We start from the raw sequence: 24,295 nt of genomic DNA, 5'->3' as shown, positions 1-24,295 counted from the left end.
AACCCCAGCCTGACTTATCTCCTACCATCGCCACGATAAGGGAAGCTGGACTTGGCGAGGCTGCCATTTGTACATTTTATGAGTGATTTCTGTTAACTCTGTTCTCCAGCAAGGCTGGCAGAGGAGACCTGTCTCAATCAGATATCCTGGTTAATGGAGCATTACATCTCTACCTTCCATGGATCCCCCTTTCTCAAAGAATTATAAAACAATAAAATGCATTTGGCACTAAAACCTCAGTGACCATAATTTAATCTGGCTCTGATAAACACAGAGTCTCACCAGGACTTTTTGTTGCCTGAGAGTCATAATGATGAATATCGGTTTCTGTTTGTCCCGTAAATGTGCAGATCTGCTGGTTAATAGACATTTCTGGTAGGGATGATGCTGCATCAACCATCTCTTATGATCTACACCCTTTGCCAACTTGGAGAGGTTACACATACAGATGAGGACAGTTTTTCCCTCCTGCAAATGCTGTCTTAATGAAGATGTACATTACCCTAGTTACTTGCCCTCGTTCCCTCCAAAGTTTGTATTCTCAGTGTATGCCAGGCGCTTGCAAAACAACTCAATATCTTTGCACTCCACTCAAGCAAGATCTTCAGCCACATGCCTTTCCTCCAGGAAGCTGGATGGTGCTTGAGAATCAGCAATCTGCTGCCGGGTCCTTCTGCCCTTGCCAGTCAACGGACTAATACAAATTTACTCCATCGGCCCCTGGTAATTAGACTCTGCTGAACTGATGTATCAGATGAACATGGCAAAGTTTAAAAGAAGCCCGAATTGATCTCACAGAGAAAAGGGGCATGAGGCACTCTGAGACACTATTAATGTCAGGAGGATGCCGTAAATTTTATTGTTATCCTTTCATGTGGATTGATGTTCTCATTACCTATCACACTCGCATATGATAAAAAGCAAATGTACAAGTGCCTGTTTTCCATAGAGGGGATCTTATGCACTGTATTGAGGATGTGATGATTATACTTACACATTTTATAGTAATGTTTTCTTAACAGCCAAAAGCACTTTCATTTAATATTAATAAAACAGATGTTTGGTTGAAAGTGGCTGGAAAGCACATGACATTTGCATGTTGGTGAGTGACAGTGCCTCCTACCGCACTGTCTGCTAAGTGGCCAGCACCTCCTCACCCAGAGGCCCAGCCTCCCCTCCGCCGCCCAGAATCTGGGGCAGCCTGCTTCCATCCTGATCCCCCTATCTTTCCTCACACCCCTAAATGAGGGTAAACTGGGGGAGAGTAGAAATCCGGTTATCATTAGTCAAGGTCCAAAAGATACAGAGGCACTGCAAAACGGACAACACATTCCTCCTGCCATTTCTGTATCATCCACCCCTTCCTCCCCACCCCCCCTTGGTACAGCCGAACCAACTGTAATTTTGAGTAGAATTTAGAAGGAGGCACCCCAAACACATGGCTTTGACACCAAAGTCAATCCTGGTAACGCTTGAGGGGTGGTGGGAGAAGACAACGCTTCTGCACTGAGCCAGAAGGTGGAACACACAGGAACCTCTTGCAAACTGTTCTTGGGGCCACGTGACAGCATCGTAGGCCAGCTATGAGCCTGGCCACTCTCCCTCTCATCGTTGTAAAAAAAGCAGCTGGTTGGTAAATTTCCCCTTGGCAACCTCTTGTTGAGGTAGATTTTTGAAACACGTGGAGATGTTTTCTTTGTAATATTCTGGACGATCCAACGCTTGACTTGTCCCAGATGACATGCCCGATGAATAAAAGTGAAAACCCCACACGGTGATGTGGGGCCAGGGCTGACCTCCCCGCCTTCCAGGCAGACAAAGGCCTTATCAGGAATGGCCAGGAAAAGAGTACAAGCCAGGGAAAGAGTACAAGACTAGCGTAGTGAAGGTTAGGACATGGAATCTGATGAATTTGTTTGTCGGCAGGGCCACCTTGCCAGAGGTACAAACAGGCAGAGCAATGGTGGGGTGAAAAGGCTGGACGCTGTCTGCCTGGAATAAGATGCTTGCAGCCCTGATCAAAACAAGGGCCCCAGGGGCCTGCCCCCAGGGAGTGGCCTGAGAGTGTGCAAAATTGATAGATGCTTTGATGTGTTCCCCAGAAGCCGTGTTGAAGTCTTATTTCAGCTCGGAGCTAAACCCATTCAAACATGTTACACAGCACAAAAAACTCTAATCCATGGGGACTGCAAGCCCTCCAGTCGATTACCCAGATAACCTGGCCTTGAGTGGACACATTATTTGCCAATCGATTGTTTCATTTGACCCTAAGCTGGGTGCCTGATGCACGACAGGCATTCGGTAATGCTTTTAATGAATGACAGAATGAGTGGATTCACGGCTATAGGGAAGCCACGGTTTCCTCTGGGGTGATGAGTTAATGCTCCAGCAAAATGCGTGTGTTGTCAAAGCACCTTGGAGAAGCCCTTCCATGAGCCAGAGAGAGCCAAGACAAGTGTTGCCCTGGCTGGGATCTATGGCCACATTAACCGGCCCTGTTGGGAGCTTTGCATCATTTCCCAGAAGGGCCAGATTGGCATCACCACAGGACATCCCGTATCCCAGGCTGCACTCCTGTGGATGGAGCCATGGGCTGCCTGGTGCTCCGTGCCTGGCTGCACAAAGCAATCGGTTTATATGCCAGAATCCACTCTGCCCAGCCTGGAGAACAAACACACTTCCCCCCTCAAGCTGGGGCCCACAGTCCTGGGTGTTTACATCAGGATTTTCCTGTCCCACCACCTACCCCTCTTATATATTATGCCAATCGTGATGATTAAGTTCTAGAATTTTAAACCACTATGTGAGGCCATTGCAAGACAGAGCTGGCCGTTTGAAATCCCCACAGCTGTAGGCATCATTCGCCTCAGGAATCGATTGCGATTCAAGGCCCCAGGCACTGGGCGCCTGTCCACACTGCACACGGAGCCTGCAAGGCTGGGAGCTCCTCCCCTGGCTCCTGGAGAGGAGGGTGTGCGGGTGGTGCCAGGAAGCCCAGGACATTTCAAGGGAATGGTGGAAAATTATGCTTGCTATCAAAAGGTAAGAATGTCTCACCAGATGAATAATGAAATGGTCTTCAATAATCCATCGGTTTATATTTAAAATTCTAAAATGTTATAAAACGTAAAGATAGAGAATAGTCACTCTGTGTTCCGGGAGAGTCTAAGGAAGCAGGAGGAAGCCTCCCTGGGCCCTCCCCACCTCGGCCACAGGTGCCTCAGTACCACCTGCACCCACACCCCACCTGGACCCCACTTCCCTCCTGGGTCACAACCCCCCTCCCTCTCCTGTAGCCTCTTACACTCCCCACTGCCCTGTGCTCTCATTTCCTGAGAAATAATACAGCCCTGTGCTGTAACAGCGCCACAAACTGGGTGGCTAAACACAGCAGAGTCTGTCACTGGCCAGGAGGCCAGGAGGCCAGGAGGCCAGGAGGCCGTAAGTCCAACCCCCAGGTGTTCCAGGGCCACTTCTTCCTGGAGGCTCTGAGGGCCACTCTGTCCCAGGCTCCTATTCTCTGCTTGGGTGGCTTCTGAGAACCCTTGTAGAATCATCCTTCCCCTCTCTGTCTCCCTTGTCAGGTGGCCCTCATCCCCTGTGTGGTCACTGCACATCCAGGGTGATCTCATCTCAGGATCTTTAACTTAGTTGCATCTGCAAAGACCGCATGGTCACATGCACAGGCATGAAGGGTGAGGACTCAGACACACATGTATTTGGGGAGGTCCTCACTCCACCCCTGACGTCCATAAACATTGGGCGTGTCGAGGCTGCCAGTGAAAGATGCTGGATCCCATGTTGCTGCTATTGCTTTCCCATCTGCATCTCATCTGACCCAGTACTTCTCTTTTCTGATGCCCCTTCCCTCTGCCTCCAGGACCTCCACTCTCCCCGTGGCTCTCCTCCCACCTTCCCCAACCTCCCCTCCCAAGGGCTTCCTCCTCCATGGGGTCACCACCGCACCCTCCTCGTTGTTCAGGTCAGGAATCGTGGCGGCAGCATCAGTTCCTCTCCCTCGTACACATCCCATCCACCAGCAGGTCCTGTGGGCGCCCTCTTCAGAAAAGACCTGAATCCAACTTTGTCTCACCACCCCCTGACTTCCAGGGGCCCTCATCTCTCTCAGATGCTACATGAACCTCCCAAGTGGTGGTGTCCCTCCTTCTGTCCCACCCAAATCCATTCTCAAGAGCAGCCACCGTGACCCAGTGAAAACATGTCAGCTCAAGACAACTCTCCACTCTATTGCTCCCATGCGGCCCATTTCACCTAGAGCCAAATCCTTGTAAGGCCTACCAGTCTTTCCCAGATTGGACCGCTGATTACTTTTCTGAGCTTTATCTTCCCTTACTCCCAGCCCTCTGCTCCAATTCACTAGGCTCCTTCCAATTCTCAACTACCCCCAGTATACTCCTACCCCAGGGCCTTTACACGGGCTGTTCTCTCTTCCTTGAATGGCCTTTCCCTAGGTAACCAAGGGACTCCCTCCCTCACTTCCTCCAAGTCTCTGCTCCAATATTTCCTTCTCGATGAGGACCCCACCCCTGGCCATCCTATGAAGATTACCAACTGCCCCCGACCCTTGTGATCTTCAGTGTCCTCCATTCAAACATACACTCCCAGGGCAGGGATCTTTGTGTTCATCCCAATGGATTCCAATGCCTCAAACAGAGGAGGTACTCAGCAAGTGTTTGTTGAATAAATGAAGCGGGAAGAGAATGCCATAAAAACAAAATTCTTTCATTGTAAACTATACCATATGCCAAAAGGTGTATATAACCTTTACATATATTTAAAGAACAATGCACACCCAAGTACCTAGGATCCAGCTTAAAAAAAAAAAAAAATGCTATTCAAGGACGCCTGGGTGGCTCAGTGGTTGAGTGTCTGCCTTTGGCCCAGGGCGTGATCCCGGGATTGAGTCCCACATCGGGCTCCCGGCATGGAGCCTGCCTCTGCCTATGTTTCTGCCTCTCTCTCTCTCTCTCTCTCTCTGTGTCTCTCACTAATAAATAAATAAAATCTTTAAAAAAAATGCTGTTCATTTGAGCCCCCATGTGCCCCAAATCACGGCCCCCTCCCAACACTCCCAAAGTTAATCACTATCTTTCATTTGTATGAGTCATTCTTTTGCCTTTCTTTAATGTTTTCCATATATGTATGTATCCCTAAATACATAGAACACATATCCTACATCTACATAATATATATATATGATAAGTATCGCCTATTCGCATGTTTTAAAAATCTGTAGAAGTGCTGACGGGAGCAATCTCCAAATTATGGGTGACTTTTAGTTTTCTTCTTCTTTTCCGTATTTTCCAAGCTCTTATCATAAATATACATTCCTTTTGCAATCAGCAAACGATGAAATACGTGGCCACAGCGACCAGAATTGTTTCATCGTGAAACAGGAAGCACGCTTGTTTGCGAAACAAATAAATCTTGTTTCTGCACTTATGTCCCTCTAAGACTTACCCTCAAAAAAGGTTCAGATTTGTTTAATGTGGTGGAGAAGCAAATATTGCTGAAATGAATCTCGAAACTGACCTGCCCCGCGTGGCTGTCTGGGTGAGCTGCAATGAGGCAGGTGCTCCAGATGCAACTCTGGGCTTGGTTCTGGGAGCAGCACCTGGCGTCCAGAAACGCTGCTCTAGGATTTGTGAGTTGATGTGTATCCTGAGTGGTGACTTGTTTCTTCTATTATTGAGGACACCAACAGTCTTATATTTTTACTCCTCTGCCACTGTCTCTCTGGGTGAGGTGCGGTGTGGGGCAGTGGGCTGGGGGGCTACACTGAGCCCCGGCCCCACCCACCCTCACCCTGGATGTGACCTCGGCCGAGCAGCCTCAGAGCCCCGGCGTCCTTCTGTGCAGCCTACAGATTGCACCTGGAGGAACATCTGCCCTGAATTTCTGCTTTTCATATTTTTCCTTAGCTTCGTTCTTATTCTTTCCTCAAGGTCACCGAGCCAAACTGTCTGGACCTCAATCCTGGCCCCGGGTGGGCTCTCTTTCTCCATGTCTCTGCTTTCCCATCTGTGAAATGGAAATGACACAGAATCTCCACACAGAAGACCACAGGGAGAACTCTGAACAGGGCCTGCTCACAGCAAGCTCCAGGTAAATGTGGGCAACACTCCTCGTACACTTTGTTCCCTCTGCTGTTTTGGTAGTTAGGCATCCTGTTTCCAGTATTTTAGTGGTTGCTCTTATGTTTTCTTTTTTTTTTAATATGGATACTTAACCTAACAAACCTGAAGTTAATTAGTATCTCCTGTATCATGAAAGGTTGCCCTGAATCACCAGGATTTGGGACACATTTCAATGCACGTTACACATCTTTACATGGCTCCCCTACTTTTCACAATATATTTTACTCATTTTTCTGTTTTAAAGATTTATTTATTTATGAGGGAGAGAGTGGGGGAGGGAATGGGCAGGGAGCAAAGGAAAAGCAGACTTCCCGGTTAGCACAGAGCCTGACATGGGGCTCAATCCAACGATCCCCAGACCATGACCCAAGCCAAAACCAAGACTTGGATGCCCAACCAATTGAGCCACCCAGGTGCCCCACTTACATCTCGTTTTAAAAATCTTTAACATTAGTCTTTCATTATTGCAGTAAATATTCCTTTGATAGTGAAGAGACTTTTAGATTTTCTCTGGGGGCTTTCCCCTGCATTAGCAGCCCTGCTACAAGCCTCAAGCCCCACTGCTCTGCTGCCTGACACCTCCCTGCTCTCCACACACATGCACATGTACACACACATCTATGCACACACACACTTATGGACACACAGAGATGCCTAGAAACACACATGCAGACACACCTGCCTGCATGCACACATGCACAAAGCCAGTGGGGCTGTAGGCACATTAATCCTCTGAGCTCCACCATTGCACAATGATTCTGTAAGACAGTAACTATAGGGGGAGCAAGGGAAGGGGTTATGTCAGAACTCTGTACTATTTTTGCAGCTTTTCTGTAAGCTTCAAATGAACTCAACATGAAAAGTTTTTAAAAGTCATTTTGGGACTTCTTAAAAATATATATTCCTGGGCCCAGTGCAGACCTGTGGACTCAGAAGCTCTGGGGGTGGCACCGAGGTAGCCACATATTTTTTAGACCCTGCCTACAAATGCAGTCATATTCTCAGGTCTGGGGGGTTAAGACTTCCGCAGATGAATTTCACAGGGGACACCGTTTAGCTCATAATGGTCGGATACACTGGTTCCCTCTGGTCCCTCCAGCTGTGCTTCCAGTGCACACATGTTCTGCTCCAGGCACAGCCCCAATGTGACACCATCCCCGGCACCACACAGGCTTTACAGAGGGGTGGCTGCATGGAGAACCCCCACACTCCCCTGCCCTCTCTCCTGGTAGGGTTGAGGGTGGCTGGTAAATCCATCTTTGGGCCAGCCTTACCTTGGGAGCCCAGGAAGGACCAGCATGGGCCAGGAGCCAGAGCCGAAGTGAGCAGAGGGTAGAGGGAAGGAGGCCATAGGCACTCAGAGTCAAGCTAGAGTCTGCTTGCTCTGGGAAGCTACATTTTTTTTAAGATTTTATTTATTTATTCATGAGAGACAGAGACAAAGACACCGGCAGAAGGAGACACCGGTAGAAGGAGAAGCAGGCTCCATGCAGGGAGCCTGACGTGGGACTCGATCCCGGGTCTCCAGGATCACACCCTGGGCTGGAGACGGCACTAAACTGCTGAGCCACCCGGGCTGCCCTGTGAAGCTACATTTTTAGCAGAGGACTCTTCATTCCACAGAAGCTGGGAACCACAGGTGCTCACCCATAATTGCCCATCAGGGCTGAATGTAAGTGCCTTCTATGATGGGGCACCTGGGTGGCTCAGTGGGTTGTGATCCCAGGGTCCTGGGATCAAGTACCACATCAGGCTCCCTGCTCAGCAGAGCCTGCTTCTCCCTCTGCCTCTGTCTCTGCCTCTCTCTCTGTGTCTCTCATGAATGAATAAATAAAATCTTAAAAAAAAAAAGAACCTTTTATGACAATGGAAGTGTTCTATATCTACTTTGCCCAGTGGTGTAGCCACTGGTTACCATGGCTATTGAGGATCTGAACATGGCTATTATGACTGAGGAATTGAATCTTAACTTTTATTTAATTTTAATATGAATAGCTGCTTGTGGCCAGTGGCTGGTGGATGTTCAAGCAGCACTAACCCCTCATTCCTCTTTCCCATCCTGTGCTGTGCACAAACACAGGCTACTGTTTTACCTCAGCCTTAACACCCCAGCTCAACGTGATGATGTGAACTTGGGGATTTGGGGTGAGGGGAGAGACTTGCAGACACTTACTGAAATCTGCCTTCCTCCCCAGCCACTATCGTACAACCACCAAAGTGCTGGGTCCTTGTGGCTCTGAAACCAGATTGGAATTTATATCCGGAGTGGGGCTGCTCAAGAGAGGGCAGGCTAGGGCTGCATCAGTAATGAATGAGCAGCCACAGCTCTGAGATCAGGCCTCATCCCCTCCAGGTTCCTGGAACCCCAGGGGAGAAGAATGCCTCCCTTCTCAGGCAGATGGGCCGGGCCAAGGCAGACAGGGGCCACCAGGGCAGGCTTTGTCCCAGCCAGGGCACAGACCTCTGCCCACTGCCACCCCCCAGGCATGGGCAGCAGAGTTGCCTCCCTTGCCCTCCCCACTGGCTGCATCTGGCCCCAGATGGGAGCCCCATGACTGGCCCCAAGGCTGTTCCTATGCCCTGGGTGCAACCCAGGCTGGGTTTTATCCAAAATCCTCTATGGTGGCAACAAAGAGAACAGGAATGCAGCAGTGGAATCCAGCCCCAGCTGGAAACCAGGAGGGTTTTCCACCACCTGGGTAGAGACACCCCCACTTCCCTGTTGTGAGACCTTGGCAGGAGAGATGGGAGGACACTTATACCATCTTAGGTTACAGGGCCTATTGTCTGGAGGGGAAAGTCTGAGAGGCATCAGTATGCCCCACTGTGTCTTAGAGCAGACTTGAGATAAGGATTCAAGGCAAGTAGTTTATTGGGAGGTGACCCCAAGATCCCCACTGTGAGAAGCAGGGCAGGTGTTTTAGACTGAATTGTGTCCCTGCAAGATTCTTATGTTGCTGTCCTAACCCACAATGTGTGGCTGTATTTGGAGATTGGAAGGTAATTAAGGTTAAATGAATTATAAGTGGGGTGGGGGACCCTGATCGAACAGGACTAGTATCCTTATAAGAAGAGGAAGGGGTTATCTAGATGGCTCATTTGATTAAGTGTCCGACTCTTGATCTCAGCTTAGGTCTTGATCTCAGGGTCATGAGTTCAAGCCCCATGTTGGAGCCACTTTAAAAAAAAAAAAAAAAGAGGGACATCTGGGTGGCTCAGTGGTTGAGCACCTGCCTTTAGTTTAGGTTGTGATCCCAGGATCCTGGGATTGAGTCCTGCATCAAGCTTCCTGCAGGGAGCGTGCTTCTCCCTCTTGCCTATCCCTGCTTCTCTCTGTGTGTCTCTCATGAATAAATAAATAAAATCTTTAAAAAAGAAGAAGAGAAAGAGACCCCAGAGCACCTGTTCTGTCTCTGTCTGTCTCTCTGTCCACGAGCAGGGAAGAGGCTGTGTGGACACAGTAAGAAAGAGGCCTTCTGCAAGCCAGAAGAGCTCTCATCAGGAACCAACCCTGCAGATACCTTCATCTTGGACTTTCAGCCTCCAAAACTGTGAGAAAACAAATTTCTGTTGCTTAAACCACCCTGTCAATAATTTTTTGTCACAGCAGCCCTACCAAACTAATACGGGAAGGAAGGCAGCTACAAAGGGGGATGTTGTCAAGCCCCCAAGCCAATATTTCCTCTGCCCTAAATCTTCCAGAGCCTGGAACCAGACAGCTGGTGACCATGCTGTGGCTGAGAGCCCACTCACCTTATTCAAACCAGCCAGCCCTACGTTGTTTCCCCTGCCCTGTCCTGCCCTGCCTCACCCCGGGGGGAACCCAGTGCAGGATTCAGCCTATGCATTCCCCTCCCTCTCGCCTCTGCCTCCTGACTTGGGTGCTTCCCCACCGGCCTGCCTGGATGTGGGCCTCTCGTTTGGAGGAGAACTGTAACAGGAAACTTTTCTTTTAATGACAATATCCTCCCCACTCTGTGACTCAGTCACCTTTATAATTTAAGACATAATTACAGATCACAGACCCAGGGGAAGGTGAGGTCACAGAAGACAAGAAAGAAGAGAATGGCTGTTCAGAAAAGAGGTAAGGCTGCTCCTGCTGGACCCATCCAGAGCCCTGAGCTGACTCGGCTGTGCACAGTGCCCGAGGGATTACAGGAAGAGGGCGTGGAGGGCACGCACTCAGCAGGTGCAGAGAGCTGACTAAGCAGCTGGCTCGGACTCCAAGCCCAGGAACAGGCCACACTGGCATGAGCAGGGAGGTCAAGACAGGTCATACGCACATTTGTAGGCTGGCGGGGAGGGTCTGGGAGGGCGGGCCAGGTTGCCCATGGCCCCCTTGGACTGTGCCGGTGCTTCCCCAAAGACCATCAATAAATGATTAAAGATCGATCCACAGAGCTGAGGCCCATTTTATTTCTGACTATGTCTTTTCTTCTCTTTTCTTTTTTTTTCTTTTTTTTTTTTTGACTATGTCTTTTCTAGTGGTTGCTCTGAATGGATGTGGAGAAGGTGACCCCTGGGCCTAATAAAAACACCTGCGAAATACTTTCCCAGAGTGAGTTTCCTGCTGATAGCTAGCTCTTCCCACCTTGGCTTCGTCCCATGGGGCTGTCGATCCCGGGACCCACTCCCTGTTTGCAGAGAAGGGGGTTGAAAGGCTGCCCTAGGAGGGTGAGGCAGTGGCCTGTCCCCACAGCTGCCCTGATTCTGGCTGGCAGGAGCTCACAGCGTGCAGGGAGTCAGGTGGACAAGGATGGGGCTGGATGCAGGGACGGTACATTTGGGCCAGAGCCCCTTGTCTCCAAGAAACCGAGGCAGGCACTCTTTTTTTTGTTTGTTTGTTTGTTTGTTTGTTTGTTTTTTAAGATTTTATTTATTCATTCATGAGAGACACACAGAGAGAGAGGCCGAGACACAGGCAGAAGGAGAAGCAGGTTCCATGCAGGGAGCCCGATGCAGGACTCGATCCCAGGACCCCCAGTTCACAACATGAGCCAAAGGAGGACATTCAACCACTGAGCCACCCAGGTGTCCCAGAGGCAGGCACTCCTTTGACAAGAGGCTTTTTTCCACAGGAGCATCTCTTCGAGGTTTTTCTTCAAAAGAGATGGAGGCAAGTCTGAGATGTTCTCTTCCCCTGGCACTACAAGGCCATAAATTTTCCTCACCCATCTCCACTCCTACCCTGTGAGTTACAGCAGCCTCTCGGTCATTTATTATTCATCATTATCATGGTGACATATTCAGCAGTCTAATTCACCATCTCCCAGCGCTGACTTTATCTCGCTCTGTAAATGCTCGCCCAGCTGGAATTTCTTCTGACAAACTCCTGGCCCCACTCCGGCATTATCTTTCCCCAAACAGGCATGATCATTTAGAACTTTATTGGAGATCTCGTAAAAGAACCCTTCAGAAGCAATCAGGGCTTCGATGTATCACCGATCACTTAGCACTTAGGGAGGACACACGAGGATGAAATCAAACTGCCCAGCCTCTTGGGGCCACAGAGGACATTCAAGGTGCCATGGCCGCATCCCTCCTCAGTCAGGGGAGGCAACAGATATGTCCCCTGGTTCACAAGGGACCCACTGACTGACATGGCCATGGAATGCCTGAAAAGCGTGTTGGATGAAACCAGTATGATGGAATCCCTTGGGGAGGCAGCAGGCTGTCTTCTGGTTGGAAGGGGCTTGCTGGGAGGGGCCGGGAGTCCTCAGACCCTCTGCTGTCACTCCTGCTGTGGCCCCCATGGCCCACACACCCTGTTCCCACCCACATGCTGCCTCCTACTCACTGCCCCGAGGGACACCCGCTGTGGACCCTGACCTTCACTCCCTCAAAGCTTGCCTGCCCTACCTGGGCTCCTTTTAGGGACTTGCCTCCACTCACTGATCTCAGGTAATGCTGTCCAAAGGGACATTCTGCGGTGGCAGAGATATTCTCTATCCATGCCATCCAATAGGTAGCCACTGGCCACATGTAGCTACTGAGCACTTAAAATGTGGCTCATGCAACTGACAACTGCATTTTAATCTAATTTTAAGTCAAAAGTATGGCTCAGTGGTTAAGCGTCTGCCTTTGGCTCAGGTCGTGATCCCAGGGTCCTGAGACTGAGTCCCGCATCTAGCTCCCCACATGGAGCCTGCTTCTCCCTCTGCCTGTGTCTCTGCCTCTCTGTGTGTGTCTCTCATGAATAAATAAATAAAATCTTAAGTTAAAAGTAAACAGCCACGTGTAGCTGGTGGTGGCCAATTGGAGAGGCAGGTCTAAGGGGGAGAGCTTATCTGTTCACGCAGCATGTCAACTTGCCCAGAAAACAGTCATAATTAACACCAAGTTCTTGACAGGTGCTAGGCATGATGTTAGATGTGTTCTATTCATTACCCCATTTCATTTTCATGGCAACCACGTAGGTATCTATACGCCATTTCGCAGACAATAAGACTGCAGCTCCGGGAAGGTAAGTCACGTTACCAAGAAGAGATTCAGATTTGTGCAGTCCAGAGTGGAAGCTAGGAGAAAGTGGGCAGGCTTTCTCCACGTCACGGGGGTCTGTGTGATAAGCTGCGCTCTGTCGCATGTCTCATCTCGCTGGGTCCCCGGAGCAAGAGGACACAGGGCTGTCCAATGCCTGCTCCCCCACCCCACCCCCGCCAGAGGAGCAATCTACTTTGACCATCTCTGGGTGGTTGGGAATATGACTGCCCTTTCTGTGGTTAAAGAAAGCTTAACACTGCCCCCAGGACAGGATGGCCCACTCAGCTGGGGTCTTGCTTTACCCTCTCATCTGGTCGAACCTCAAACAAGTGGCAGTGTTACAGCAGCAGGGATTTCGGTGAGACGTGAAGGGAACTTTGCAGGTGCAGGCCCTGGAGTGAGCTTCAAGGAAGATGACACAGCTCCATCTTTGAAGAACCTTAAAAGCAGCACAGCTTTTTTTCTGGGGTCATTATGACAGGGTTCTGTCCAGAGGCAAAGGGAGAACCAGATGACTCCCCACAATGGTCCCTTGGAGCCTGTAACTTTTTCTATGAAAACTGCTATTTTTCATTAAAATCCCTCTGTACATGACTTGAGGAAAGGAATTATGGAGCAAGATTTAAAGAAATAACTCTGAGACTAATGGGGGCCCCTCTTACATAGGCTGGTTCTCATAGGATTCATCACTTGGTCTCTGTCCTCTTCTCAGGAAAAGTCTCTTCCTCTCTCCTGTGAATGGCTCCGTCTTCCTCACACTCTCTGAGACTTATGATAAGAAGCCATTCCAGCAAATGTTGCAGTTGGGATGAATAATCCATCCTTCCTGCATTGGCTGGAACATTCTCTGTTCCTGGGACTTGGACTCCCCCACCCACAGGAAGGGGCATGGGCTTCCTTTTTGGATTAGATCCTCCATCGCTAAAATGGAGCAAAACTTCCATCACCCTCATGCTCTCTTCCAACTCAGTGCCAGGAGGGTGGATGTCAGGCATCGCTAGGCAACCAGCTGTTCTGCTCCCTCACTCCCCACCCCAGAAAGCAGCCAGGTCACTACGCAAGTCTAGAAGCAGCTTTCCATTTTCCTTCCAGTTCCTTTTTCTTTTTGTTTTTTTCACCACTGCTACTTTTATTCCTATCAGATCAGGTTATCCATTACTTTTTCCCCAAACTTACTAACTGGATGAAAAACAGAGCTACTTTATCCATTGGTGTCAGGATCACACAGATTCACACAGCATGGAGATGTGCAACATGTGGTTTCTTTATTCCTCTGCAAATAATATCTATAAAATAATTTGATCTTGGACACCTGAGCCCTGGGTGGGCTCAGTGGTTGAGTGTCTGCCTTTGGCTCAGGTCATGATCCCAGCATCCTGGGATTGAGTCCCACATTGGGCTCCCCACAGGAAGCCTGCTTCTCCCTCTGCCTGTGTCTCTGCCTCTCTCTGTGTCTCTCATGAAAAAATAAATAAAATATTTTTAAAAATAATAATCTGATCTTCCTCCCAGGCCCCTACCCCATTTGTAGCTGGAGAAAGGGGAAGGGAGAGAAGAAAACAAAATGCAGGGCAATGCAGCAAATACAGCATCCTTCTATAATCTAATAGTTTCTTTATTCTCTTCAGGGTTTTTCTTGCCCCCCCCCCCCACCACCACCCAGGCCTCAAACACCTCCCCCTGCGCCTGTGCCTCAAGGTGGTGTCCCAGTCTGTGTGGATAGTAGGTGGTTTTATGCCCTCCTGGCCCTAGGGTGAAGGGTCCCTTGTCCTTAGATGAACATGTGGCTGGTGTCTCCTGAGAAGGACTGGCTACAGGATTTCAGGGCTCAGTGCCAAAGAAAAATATGACGTGCTTTGTTCAAAAATTGCTAAGAATTTCGAGATAGTGACAGCGGAGCATTAAACCAAGTACAAGCCCTTCTAAGTGCAGGCCCTGTGAACACCGCCCCTGGTGTTTCTGTGCAGACCTGCCTTTTGTTAAAGTCTATGGCCAAGTGAAGGCTGTTGGAGTCTGTTCTCCTGAGACTTGATCAGAGCCACAGATGAAGCTGAGCTTTCTTGCCTCTGAGAGAAGTGGTGTGTCCCATCCCCCACCAGGGCACAGGGCCCTCTAGAACCCTTGGATATGGAGCCCAAATGCCCCTGCCAGAGATCCCAACCTCAGTTCAATCCAGAAGCCCCCCCATCTTATCCCTGTCCCAGGAATGTGGGTACTCCCAGTCCTGCCCACATCATACAGAAGCAAAGGTACTTGGAGGAGCTGGACTCAGGGCTTCACTCTTCCTTCCAGGTGGGGAAGGCAGGCTGGGAGGCCACCTGCCCCTACCCCCACCCAGAGTCCTAAAAAGGAAGTGTAACAGAAGCCCCTATGTAATGCATCCCCCAAGTGCGCCCCTAGCCTATCAAGAGGTATTCATGACACAGGTTCAGCATCCCTATCCCCATGTTTCCCACTGCGTGAGCCATTAAGCTCAAAGGGACAAATTCCCTCTGATTCAGTCCACCAGGCCAGCTTCTTGATCTACTAAAGTGGAAGCTGAAGTCATTTCAAGAACCCTTACCTCTCTTGACCAAACCTGGCTTCCTAATCTTGCTGCAGACTTAAAAATCCTATTTTGTGCCTCAAAACTGATATTAGCTTTCTTCCTTTTTTGCAGGGCTGGTATAACTGCCTTAATCCCCTACTCCGTCTCCAAGGAAACTGAAATGGCTTTGTGTTCACATTGGAAGAGTCTTGAAGCGGTCAGCAGACCAATTTCACAGGGTCAAGTGCCAAAAGAAAGAGGGTGTGGCCCCGTGGCTCACACGTGGCAGGGACACCCGCCCTGGCGGTGTGAGGTCCCTGTGCTAGAGAGGAAAGGGAGATTCAGAAGTTTCCTGCTTTCAGGTGACATTTGAAGGAGAAACAAGTGTGAATTTTGCAAAGGTGAGTGAAAGGAACAGATGAAAGAAAGTGGGGGGCAGAGAGGCACCCACCCTGGATTAAAGGGGCAGTCCCCCAGCTCCTGCTCACTCTGCCAACAGCACAGAATACCAGTCTATTAATGTTTTTTTTACAGATTTTTAAAATATTTTTAATGTTGATAATTCAATTTATTTAAGATTTTATTTATTTATTCATGAGAGACACAGAAAGAGGCAGAGACAGAGGCAGAGGGAGAAGCAGGCTCTCTGCGGGGGAGCCTGATGTGGGACTCCATCTCAGGATGCTGGGATCACGACCTGAAGCAAAGGTAGACGCTGATCCCCTAGCCACCCAGGCACCCCAATTCATTCAATTTTTATAAAACAATAAAATTGTATGGTACAACATGTAGGAACCAAACAAAGCATGTTTTATGACTGAACCCAACCACTAAAAGAACAGGAGAAAGACTGAATACCAGGAATTGGGGGGGGTGGGCAGAGGGGCAGACCTTGCAGGATGATGTTGTATTCTGAGAGAAATGTGTTCCCACCAATGGGAAGCCATGACATGGTCTCAAACAAGGCAAAGTCACCACCGACCTGTGTCTTGAGGAGAGGTATCCAGTTGTTGCATGGAGCCTGACTTGAAGGAGAGAAGGCGGACATGGCATCTGGATAGGACAGAGCCGAGGATGCGGTGGCAGTGAGCAAGGAGAGATACTTAAAAGATAGCACTGGTGAGTGCCTTAGAGGTAGACAACCATTAAATAAGCCAAGAGTTGATTCTCTGGCACAAACCCAAAACTATGCATTAAAATCAACTCAGGATCTAGCAGGGATGTGGACCAGTGGATTCTCCTGTGCGCTGCTGATGGGAACCTGCAATGGTACTCCCACCTCGGACAACAGTCTGATGGTTTCTTTAAGAACTTCAACATGCATCTACCTTGTGACCCGTTCTTTCCACTTCTAGGTGTCTACCCAAGAGACATGAAGTCACATATCCATCCGGAGACTCAAACTCAGGTCCACAGCAGCCTCATTCACAATAGCCAAAAAGTGGAAACAATCAAAACGTCCATCAATGGGTGAATGGATACAGAAACTATAGTGTGTCCCCCCAGTGGAGAGCTGCTCCGCTAACCACTAATAGATAACAATGTGAGTAAGTCTCAACTCATTCTATGGAGTGAAAGAAGCCAGGCTAAAGAATACATGTAATATGACTTCATTTATATAAAATTCTACAAAATGCAGGGCACCTGGGTGGTTCAGTTATTGAGTGTCTGCCTTTGGTTCAGGTCATGATCCCAAGGGCCTGGGATGAGTCCGACATCAGGCTCCCCACAGGGAGTCTGCTTCTCCCTCTGCCTTTGTCTCTGCTTCTGTCTCTCATGAATAAATTTTAAAAAATCTTTTTAAAAAATTCTACAAAATGCAAATGAATGGAAATCCTATCAGTGGTCACTTGGGGGTGGGAGGGTGAGGGTTGAATTTCAAAGGGCTATTAGGAAACTGTGGGAGGCAACAGAAATTTTTATCTAGAGCGTAGTGATAGTTTCTATATGTGTGTATGTATATATATAATTTTACACTTCAAATATGTAGTTTAGTACTTCAATTCTATCTCAATAAAACTGGAAAAACATTAACTCAAGGAACTGGAATAAAACGGTCTGAGAAGCAGAGCCCAACCTCCACGTTGGATCTGCATTTCTGCCTCTTTTAACCCAACTTCTAATTTTAGACAGAAATAAAAAAAGGGAAAGACACCAAAGTGAGATCTCGCTTGAGAAAGGTGTTGAAAATATATTAAACACTGAGATTTACCATAATAAATTAAATGAATAATTATGGAACTCTCTTGTCAAATGTTTTTAAAAAATATTTTTTAATTAGCAAGTAGAGAGAAAACTAACGTGAGCTAATCATTTTAAGGAATATATCCTATTATGTTCTAATGAGTGGCTTTTTTTAATTTGATTTTATTTTTTTAATGGAAGTTTTTATTTCTGAGACTTCCTAAAGGGGCTTTCTGATTACACATTTTTAAAGTACAATTTGAAGGGAACAAGTAAGTTTTTAAACAAGTATATAATGATGTTCCCACAAGGCCCAGACTTGGAAGCTAGCCAGTCCTTTGGTTCAGTCCCTGTCCTTGTTTATTATGAGGCTGTGGACAAGTCTCCATGCCTGACAGAGACTCGGTTTCTCCATTTGTAACACAGAGCTAATGAGCCCCTCACCTCCAGTAGCACAAACTATAGAGACCGAAGGTGGATTTCTCCCTCTATCGTGGTAGCTGATAATTATTAGACTTTATAATCAGTCCTGAAATTGCTATCTCCCAAAAGGATATTTGAAAAGGAGGAAATTACAATGCACATTCTCTCCGTTCAAATCAGAATGTTGATCACACAATGAACTGGACGCTTCCGGATGCATCGTAAAACGTTCTCAAAATAATCTCACTTTTCTCGTTCCTCACCTGCCAGGCAGCTGAACCGCAGCTTTATGAAATATGACATGAGTCCTCTTTTATAGCCAAGCATTCATCTTCAGACTCCTTGGCATGCGAGTCCCTCCAAGTTATTTTATTATTTCCAAGAAACTGTAACTGAGCCTTTTTATATACCTTCTGTTGTCATAAGAGTGATCACACATAAAGCATGTCAACCAAATAGGAGAAAGGCATCCTTCATATAGTTTATGGTTTCCTTGAGACAACCACTCTCTGGGCCTGGTCAGCTGACAGCTTGGAATGGGTATTGAATGTGGCTTTCCAAGGAAAAAAAGCCTGGGGCGTGTAGAAGGTCCTCCCTTGGTCAGTTCAGCCAGCGGTCTGGGGTCCTGGGGTCGGGGGAAGCTGCTCTTAGCAGAAGGGGGCCCAGTGAGCCCCACCTAGGCCTGCAGCGCAGCCTCGGTGCTGGGCTTGGGCTAGAAGGCTAAGGACCTCCCCTCTCTCCGCTTCACCCCTCTCCCCCAGGTTCCCGTCCAGGATTTCACCTCCAAGGTCTCCTCCCTTCTCTGTCTCCTTTTCTGGTTCCGAGGCAGACCAGGCTCCAGTTTGTCTGGTTCCAGGCCTCAATGTCTCAGCCTTTAATATGGGGATAGAAAATATGCCAGCGCGGGGATTTTTTGCTTTTTGTTTTTTAATAAGGATCAAATCAGATGGTGGCGGCAAACACGCTTAGTGAATTACCCCGAGGTGCGCCGTCATCGTCATTATCATTCCTGCTGTGCGTCGGGAGTCCCAGGCCCCGCGGCTCCCCGCTCCCCGCGCTCCCCGGAGCCGGCTCAGCGCCGAACCGAAGAAATCCTCCACCGACCCGGGGGCGCAGGCCTCCCCCAGCATTTCCCGCCTCCTAAAGGGACGGCCCGAATCCCCCAAAAGTTATGAAAGTAATTTTAGTCTTATTAATTCTGGAAACAAGTCAGTGCGCAGGGAGAAGGAAGATGATGGCTCAAATTAAAGGACAAGGTATGAGGGGACCGAAGTACCTGGGGGCGCGAGGATGCGGGGACCCCAGGCTCCGGCACTGAGGCAGACAGCTGGGTGGACCCCAGGAGTGGGATGAGGCCTGGGAGTGGGCGCCCAGACGGGGGGCGGGACTTGCTTGGGCCCTGTGAGAGCTGGAAGATCCTGGGAGTCATAGAGTATTCTAGGTTGAAGGGGGGGGCAGTGGAGTGCAGGCGAGGAGGAGCGCACAGGAGGGGGCAGTGCCCTCAGGGCTGGGGGGGAGCGCACAAGAGAGGGCAGGGCCTCAGGGCTGGGGGGAGCGCACAGGAGGGGGGAGCGCTCAGGAGGGGGCAGGGCACACGGGAGGAGGGGGGTGCTCAGGACAAGGGATGGAGCGGGAGGACGGGGTGCTCAGGACCAGGGATGGAGCGCTTAGGAGGGGAGGAGGAGCGCCCAGAAAAGGGGAGTCCACAGGACCAGGCCCAGGGTGCACAGGATGGGGCGGCTCACACAGTGCTGGGCAGGAGCGGGGCAGGGCGCACAGAAAGGGGGAGTCCACAGGATGGATGCAGGGCCCACAGGTTGGGGGCTGGGCACACAGGACTGGGGAGGGCTTGGGCAGGAAGTAGAGGGGGGTTGGGGCAAAGTTGGGGCCCAGTAACTGGGGCCACCCGCAGGGCAGTTTGGGGATGTGTGGTTGCCACTACCTACACCCTCCAGGATGAGTGAGAGTTATCCAGAGAAAGAACAAGGGGAAGAACATGTCAGATGGAGGGAATAGCATATCCAAGTGTTAGGGATTGAATTGTGCCCCTAAAATTTCACATGTTGGAGTCCCACACCCCAGCAGCTCAGAATGTGATCACACTTGGAAACAGGTTCGTTGCAGACGTAATTAGTTAAGATGGGGTCATTAGTAGGGGTCCTAATTCAGTATGACCTGTATCCTCATTCAGGACAAATGGGGACACAGTGATGCTCACATAGGAGGAGGCCATGGCAAGACACGCAGGGAGAAGACAGCCACTGAGGAGCCAAGGAAAGAGGTCTGGAACAGATTCTCTCTCACAGCCCCGAAAGGAACCTGCCTACCCGCACACTGATCTTGGACTGCTAGAGCTGCTGTCACAAAGCCCCATGGACCAGGTGGGTTAAACGACATGGGTTCATTATTCCACGGTTCTGGGGGCCAGAGTCCAAGACGAGTACGCCAAGTCACAGAGGCCTGAATGAGAGGGCATGGTGTGGGGGACTGCGGACAGTTTGTAGCCAGGTAGGAAGCATGAGTGGTATAGGTGGGTAGTGGGAGGAGGGGGCTCCAGAGAGCCATGTTCAGTTTAGGGTTTATCTTTGGTCAGTGTGGAAACCAGGCCTTCTAGCCAGCAGGGAGGGTGGTCAGTTTGGGCTTTAGGAAACCCACTCTGGCCACAGAGAGGAGGAAGCTGCTATGGCCACCTACACAAGAGATAGAATCGAGGACAAGGGGGTGGCGGGGACTGGGCAGTCCCAGGAGTGTCAGCAGGACTCCCAGGGGCCTGCAGGAGTGAGAAGTGTGTCAATATGCATGGGCCACCATAACAGAGCACCATACACTGGGCGGCTGGACTTACGGACATTTATTCTCTCAGTCTAGACACTGGAAGTCCAATATTAGGGTGTCGGCAGGGTTGGCGTGTCCTGAGGCCTCTCTCCTTGGCTTGCAGATGGATGTCTCCTCCCAGTGTCCTCATGTGGCTGTCCCTCCGTGTTTGTCCGAGTCTTAATCTCTTCTTGTAAGGACCCAGTTATACGGGGTGAGGGCTACCCTAATAACCTCATCCTAATCTTTCAATCCAAATGCACATATATTGAACCCATATTAAATGGGACACAGTTAAGAAGTGACCCTCTCTCTCTCCATCTCCAGTTTCCTGCTGTTTCACTTGATCTTCTATAACATGCTTACGAGCAGAAGCTCAGACTCCCCAGAAAGTGGTGGCAGGGCAGCCCAGGTGAGTGTCAATCATTTGAAGCCTGCATGGAGCTGGAGTTGGGGCTTACTATGGAGGGCTGGGCTGGCACTCCAGTCCTGGGAGCTCTGGAATGAACAGCCTTGACATCTACGTGATCTTGACTCACAAAGTGTGAATGGAATTGTGATCAGCTGTGGCCCTAGTGTCTTCTCCCCACTGGGTAGTAGTTGACTTCGCATCAGTAGAGAATTCAAAAACCTGTGTTGTTTTTTTTTTTTCCTTTGAGAGAGAGGAAGCACGAGGGGCAGGAGGGGCAGAAGGGGAAAGAGAAAGAAAGCTGTGTGTGTGTGTGTTTTAAGACTTATTTATTTGCTTGTTTTTAAAATATTTTATTTAATGGGATGCCTGGGTGGCTCAGCAGTTGAGCGTCTGCCTTTGGCTCAGGGTGTGATTCCACGGTCCCGGGATCGAGTCCCACATCAGGCTCCCTCATGGACCCTGCTTTTCCCTCTGCCTACGTCTCTGCCCCTCTCTCTGTGTCTCTCATGAATAAATAAATAAAATCTTTAAAAAAAAAATAAAGATTTCATTTATTTATTTGAGAGAGAGCATGAGCAGGGAGGAGAGTGGGAAGAGGGAAGAGCAGGCTCCCTTCTGAGCCAGGAGCCTGATGTGGCTTGGGGTTCGATTCCAGGACCCTGGGATAATGACCTGAGCGAAAAGCAGACACTTAACTGACTGAGCCACCCAGGCACCCCTTATTTATTTATTTGAGGTGGAGGGAGAGCTAAGAGTTAGACATTCAGCCGACTGAGTCACTCAGGTGTGTCCTTTAAACATGTGTCAGTGGTTAACTCCAGAGATGGTGTGAGGAAAGTCACAGCTGGGGCAAATGGGGCCTTCTGGAGCCAGAATGGTGCCAGCAGGGAACACAGAAGGCTCTAGAAGGAACACCTCTTTATTTTTTGTTTACTTATTTGTTTAATTTGAGGGGGAGAGAGAGAGAGAGAAAACGAGCCAGGGGAGGAGCAGAGAGAGAGAGGATCTCAAGCAGGCTCATGCTCTCATGACCTGACCTGAAGCTGAAATCAAGAGTCGGACGCTTAATCAACTGAGCCACCCAGGCACCCCATTCATGTACCTCTTTAAAGACCCTGTCTCCACATACAGACACATTCTGAGGTATTGGGGGTTAGCCCCCAGCATACGAATTTGGAGGGAGACAGTTCAGTGCAGAACAAAGGGATACCCTTGTTTTGGTTGCAGTTTGCACTCAAAGCCCGTGGCCGGCTGTGACACCTGGAGGAACGCAGCACAGGCCTGCTGCTCCCCCAGACTGGCCCTCATGAGGCGATGGTTTTTCCTGGGACTTTGTTGCCGTCTGGGTTCAGCCTTCCCAGCACGCTCAGAAATCTAATTTTCATTCATTCGAGTGAATTTATCAAGCTGGCTCAGCACCAGACGATTTTCTGGGCACCGTGAAACGGCTCCATCTGTCTTGGGGGTGAACTGGCACCAGTCAAGTTCAAAGAAAGTGATAAATAAAAACCACAGTGCCAGGTGAGTGATGTGCCCGGTGAGATACAGCCGTCGGACGTGCAGGTTGACAGGCCAGCAGCCTCTCTCCCGCAGACGACCTCCAATGAGAGCCAGATGACCCCCGGGGGCCACTGTGGGTGGACAGACTTTCTCACAGAGTAACCGCGCTTTCTTGGCCAGCAGGCAGGCCTCCCGGAGAATGACTGATGCCCTCAAATTTGCCTGATTAGCCTGGAATCAGAACAAGGAGAGTGAGGTAAACCTGAGCGGGGAGGGGTTCTGGGCCTGCACAGCCCGAGGCTCTCTCTCCCGTGCCAGCGATCAGCCCTGGCAAGCCGGCTTCGATGCCTCAGCCAAGATGCCTCCTGCCCCATCCCCGCTGCATGGCCCTGCCCACCACTGTCTCCAGGCCCTGGCTTACCAGTCCCCCTCTTGCTACATGATCTATTTCCGAACAGAGTATAATTCAATTTGGCCAGATTTCCATCGACTGAAGCTGCAGAGCTATGCCAGGCTACCTCCAGACATGTGCCCCCAAATCCCAGAATTCTAGGTGTTTCCAAAGCCTCCAGCCCTGGAACTCCCAACCCCGACCTCCCAGAGGCCAATCCCAGCCAGGGCAGAGCTGTAACGTCTCTGAGCAGCCCCATTTCCAGAGGGAGAGTTTTGGTAAAGCTAAGGAAGCCTCAGCATCAGGACCTCCTATTTGGGCCCCTGTGAGAGCGGGAAGTTCCTGGGAGTCATAGAGTATTCTAGGTGGGGAGAAAAAGGAGGAAATCAGCAAACACTTCTGGTAACTTGCCTAAAGAGATGGCAGGAGGAAAGGAGCTGGATTCCCAGGGCCTCAGGACTTCGTGGTGATTTCCTTTGTCGTTCTAAATAAATACTCATTTCCTTACCCAAGTTTGTATTGCATTCATGTATTCTTTTTCTCAAAGGGAATCCCTCAAACAGTCTGAGCTTTGAGCTCTCAAACTCCAGATCCCTCCTGCTGCTTTGCCTTGAGCCTCCTTTTCTGGACAGTACTGTGGGCAGGAGGGTCCCCCCTCAAAAACAGGTGGCTCCTGTCCTTCCCTACTCACAGAGACGGGCCAGGAGGGAGGTTGAAGTGGTGACCCAGAGAAAGAACCTGGAAGTTTTCAGCAGAGAACCGTTGGTGTGGAAAGCACTATTGGGTCTGAGCTCTGCCCACGCAGTGAAGAATACCTGCTATCCCCTGGGCCCTCCCCACAGAGACCACCACTGTTGGGAACACCCACCTGGCTGGTGCCTTCATTTCATCCAAGGGAGAGACTTTTATCTCTGTCTCTCTCTCTCTCTCTCTCTCTTTTTAAAGATTTTATTTATTCATGAGAGACACAGAGACACAGGCAGAGGGAGAAGCAGGCTCCCTGCAGGGAGCCCGATGTGGGACTCGATCCCTGGACCCCAGGATCACACCCTGAGCCAAAGGCAGATGCTCAGCCACTGAGCCACCAAGGTGCCCTGAGACTTTCATCTCTTAATAACATATGCCTTCATGTTCTTTTCCAGGGACGTTTTTAAGCTTAAGAGGGAAAAACAAAACAAAACAAAACAAAAAACTTTGAAAATCGCTTTAAACATTAAATCACGAATTTTTGTGCCTCCCCCTCAAATTCAAAATAATGTATTTTTGCAAACGACAGAATCATCAGACATCTTCCCTCAGTCATCTGTCTGTCTGACAGACACATTTTTAGGGACAGGCGACTGCAGTGCTTAATTTATGTCTTTGTGTGTTTTAATGAGCTCTGTACAATTATTTTGATCTGGGAG

General features: G+C 49.5%; 1 protein-coding gene and 1 long non-coding RNA gene across 9 annotated transcripts in view; one reads left to right on the top strand and one right to left on the bottom strand.

The window, feature by feature from the left end:
• Window positions 1-5,497: 5,497 nt before the first annotated feature.
• Window positions 5,498-12,723, top strand: LOC144319542 (uncharacterized). Of its 2 annotated transcripts, none has more exons than XR_013385348.1 (5): window positions 5,498-5,665; window positions 5,967-6,126; window positions 9,598-9,709; window positions 10,175-10,242; window positions 11,237-12,723. It is a non-coding gene; the product is annotated as an uncharacterized LOC144319542 (long non-coding RNA). The 2 variants fall into 2 exon arrangements; XR_013385347.1 differs by lacking the exon at window positions 11,237-12,723 and adding an exon at window positions 10,644-10,939.
• Window positions 12,724-19,419: 6,696 nt separating this feature from the next.
• Window positions 19,420-24,295, bottom strand: part of LOC144319543 (uncharacterized) — a 51,676-nt gene continuing 46,800 nt past the window's right edge. For all 7 annotated transcript variants that reach the window (XR_013385354.1, XR_013385353.1, XR_013385350.1 and 4 more), the window contains one exon: window positions 19,420-22,729. Coding sequence is in view for 1 of the 7 variants with exons in the window: in XM_077907791.1 (XP_077763917.1) it covers window positions 22,373-22,729 (357 nt within the window). In the remaining 6 variants the exon portion in view is untranslated. The remainder of the gene's footprint in view (window positions 22,730-24,295) is intronic.

Source organism: Canis aureus, chromosome 8 (genome assembly GCF_053574225.1).
Source record: "Canis aureus isolate CA01 chromosome 8, VMU_Caureus_v.1.0, whole genome shotgun sequence".
NCBI classification, from domain to species: Eukaryota; Metazoa; Chordata; class Mammalia; order Carnivora; family Canidae; genus Canis; species Canis aureus.
This window is presented reverse-complemented; position numbering and strand designations above follow the sequence as displayed.